At 56.8% G+C, this 3362-nt stretch overlaps 1 protein-coding gene across 1 annotated transcript in view; it reads left to right on the top strand.

Annotated features, from left to right (window-relative positions):
• Positions 1-3186: 3186 nt before the first annotated feature.
• NPM1 (nucleophosmin) overlaps positions 3187-3362 on the top strand; it is a 16382-nt gene continuing 16206 nt past the window's right edge. Inside the window, exon 1 of the mRNA XM_019534713.1 lies at positions 3187-3337. Within this exon, the coding sequence (XP_019390258.1) occupies positions 3248-3337 (90 nt within the window). The 5' untranslated portion in view covers positions 3187-3247. The remainder of the gene's footprint in view (positions 3338-3362) is intronic.

Below are 3362 nucleotides of genomic sequence, written 5' to 3'. Positions count from 1 at the left end.
AAAAAAAAAAAAAAAAAGCCCAGGTTTGTCTTGCCCAAGTGATCACCAGAAGTTAGGTAGGAGTACAATTTAATGACAAAAGCAAGAGTATAATGTTGGATAGCATTATGCACATTAGGGTAAATCTTAACAGATGTAGCGTTCTTTCTGTGGAATGGGTTAACTTTCTGTTCCTTAAGGCAGTGTTTCTCAATCTTTTGAGTAGCAAGTACCTCCTAACTTCTGAAAGTTTTAATTAAGTATTCCAACACTCAATTTTCCAGGGGATTTTATATTTACAGACTAATGTGTGCCATATGTTGGAAGAAGGGGGCTGTGTATATAAGGCTGTGATATGACAGATGTCTGATCTGGTGTGGTAGGATTGCCACCTTTTACACCAGGGGTGCACAACTCAAGTACACACCTGGGTTAGAGGTGATGTTGGCCAAAGCTAGGAGGGCTGAGCCTAGTGCCATGCAAAATGCGACACCCCAAATTATTACTACGAAATTTAAAGTGCCATATGATGTGCGGCGCACCAAATTTTTTGCCATAGATTTGAGAGAAAAAGAGGGTGAGAGACAGACAAGGAGGCAGCTGCTGTCAGCCATGGAGCCTGAGCTGTTCCAAGCAGGTGGCTGGGAGTCTGCAAGCCCTGCTGCAAGCAGCCTGGGCTCTGTGGCTGGCAGCAGCTACCCAGAGCCTGGGCTGGCTGCAGCCAGGAGGCTGCAAAGAGCTGCTCCAGGCTTCAGCATTGCATGCCTTGGAGTGGAGCAGAGCAGACAGTGGGGGGGGGGGCCTGAGGCAGTGCAGAGAAAAGCTTGGTGCCACCCCTGACCTCTGCCTGTAGCCAGCCTGGGCTCTGGGCAGCTGCAGTGGGCAGGCTGAAAACAGCTGCACCGAGCTCTGCAGCCCCAGCATCTGCTCCATACCAGTGACTGTACATGTGCCTCAGAACAGAGTGGGGATGGGGTCTGAAGCAGTGCAACCCTCCCCTGCTCTCTGCTCTGAGCCTGGTGCAGCTGCTTGCTGCAGCTGCCCAGGCTGGCTACAGGCGAAGGTCAATGGTGGCACTAGGACTTTCCTGGTGTTCAACGATAACACTGGGGGCTGCTGCCACTCCATCACTGCAGCTTGACCTGAGTGCTGGGAAGAGCCTGGTGCCACCACCAACCCTAGCCTACAGCGGCAGCCTGTTCCCTCCCACGCAGTGAACTGGGCCCTGGGCAGGCTGGGTCATGGGGCAACTCCCACAGTGCAGGAGTGGGATGGTGGGAGAGTGCCTACTGCATTCCCTCCTGTGCTGGGTGGGTCTTGGTCTGCCCCCTGCCAAGCCCAGGCAGGATAAAGAAACTTACCTGCCTGTGGCTGGGTGGATGGGGAGTGTGTGTAGGTATCTGTGTGCCTGTGGCCAGCTTGGGGAGGTGGGGGCAGCAAGCAACTGGATGCAAACTTGGCAGCAGTGGCAGCACCCCCTTGCTACGGGGGTTTCTGGCGCCTGTGTACCCCCTGCCTGTGCCTCATGTATCCCCAGAGGTACATGTACCACAGGCTGAGAAACTATGCCTTTTAAGGCAGGCAAAACCTCCAAGCAGTAGCAAATAAGAGTGGGCTGGGCTGAGCTGACATTTGAGCAGAACTTGCATAAAGAGCAGAGATGCTCGCATTGAGCTAAATGGGCCACTTCACAAAAAGGGATGTTCTGTACTGATTAAATCCATGCAGATGAATACAGGTTGAAACAACAGCTGTGAAATGTGTGAACTGCTCCATTCATCTCAGTGGGTGTTTTCACCTGTCTCCCTCAACTGAGTGCTTTAGAACCTAAATTCAGCAAAAATGTTTGTCCTCCTCATGCTTTCAGCTTCCTCCTCAGAAGTTTTTCAGTTGTCAGCTCACTGGGGAGGCAGGGAGAGACCTGGACCGCACCAGAATAACATGATTTCTCCAAATGCTGGTTCATATGGAGCACTGAAAAAAGGGTGCAGACCCCTTCAAGTGACAGCCTCCCCACACTCTGCTGTGTGCCCTGTAGATAAAATACTTTCCCAGTCTCCCCTACATATTATCTTAGGGGCAGAAGTCCCTTAGATGCTGGAAAAGACTGGGGCACAGATGGGAGATCTGAGTCTAAATTTGAGCACCCACATGTGGCTACCAGGTACTGGTGTTATAACACTCCCTACTCCAATGTCCCTTCATCTATTACTCTCTCTCTGGCCTGCGACTCCCAAAAGCTTGCTCCTTCCTCATCACTCATCCCTTTGTATCCTTTTCATAACCCCCCTCTGCCTTTTAACATCATCTCCTAAACTAGAGGTTGGCAACATATTTTTGGGCAGGGTGCCAAAAACACCCACAACCTGTAAGACATTGGTATGCGGGGACAGAGAGCAGAGGAGTCACAAAGGGCCCAATCTTTGTGGCAGCGCAGCCCTGACATCTTCCCTGCTGTCTACCCCAAGCTGCATGTGCAGACTGGGCCAGGTCTCCGTGGACACCCGTGCAGCTGTGTAGCGCCTCCAGGCTGCCTGCCAAGCTAGCCTCAGGCTCTGGGCAGGCCCCTGCCACAGGGCTCCTTGCAGCAGGCAGCCGTGTTGGGATCTGCAGACCCCTGGCCCAGGTTGTTGCTGGCAGCGGGTGCGCGAGGCCTTGAGGCAGAGGGTGGGGGCCGGGGCCCTCGCAGCTCCACTGCCTGCGCCCCAGATGCGCGGGCCGCGCAGCACGGCTCTTTGCGCCGAGCTGGGGCTTACCTACGCGTGTCCTAACCCCGCTCTTCTCCCAGGGAGCCAGCCAGTGTGCCAGACCGATTTTCTTTCACAGCGGTATGGGTGGCGCTGAGCGTGGCGCCGTGCGAGTCATCTCAGAATAAAGAAAAGAAAAGCAGCAGCTGAAAGGAGGCTGCGGCACGTGCGCCCTGCGCTGCCTTTCTGCGAGACCCTCCCCCGGGTCTCGAGTGCCGGTGGCCGTGAAGCAGATGCAGGCCTTCATCCCCTGTGCCAGCTCGCCCCGGTAGAGGCCGCGCGGATGCCCCGGGGGCCGCCCGAGCGCTGTGCTGGCGCACGTGGCCGCCCCGGGCAGGGGCTCGAGGTGGGGGGAGGGCGGCAGGCAGTGCCGAGCGCCTGCGCCAAGGGTCGCGCGGTGGGCGGGGCGCGGCGGCGCTCTCGCGAGAGCTCCGGACTATAAGTGCGAGGCGGCGCGTGGGCCTCCCCCCTCAGTGCGATTCCGTCCGGAGCGCAGCGCTGCCGCCGCCGCCACCGAGGAGATGGAGGACAGCGCCATGGACGTGGAGAGCATGGGCCCACTGCGCCCGCAGACCTTCCTCTTCGGTAACGCGCGGACGGGGTGGGGTGGTGCGAGGCGAGGCGGGGCGGGGCGGG

Source organism: Crocodylus porosus, unplaced genomic scaffold (assembly GCF_001723895.1).
Source record: "Crocodylus porosus isolate Cpor-Errol unplaced genomic scaffold, CroPor_comp1, whole genome shotgun sequence".
In the NCBI taxonomy this organism is placed as follows: domain Eukaryota; kingdom Metazoa; phylum Chordata; order Crocodylia; family Crocodylidae; genus Crocodylus; species Crocodylus porosus.
Note: the sequence above shows the minus strand (reverse complement) of the source record. Positions and strands in the feature narration are given on the sequence as shown.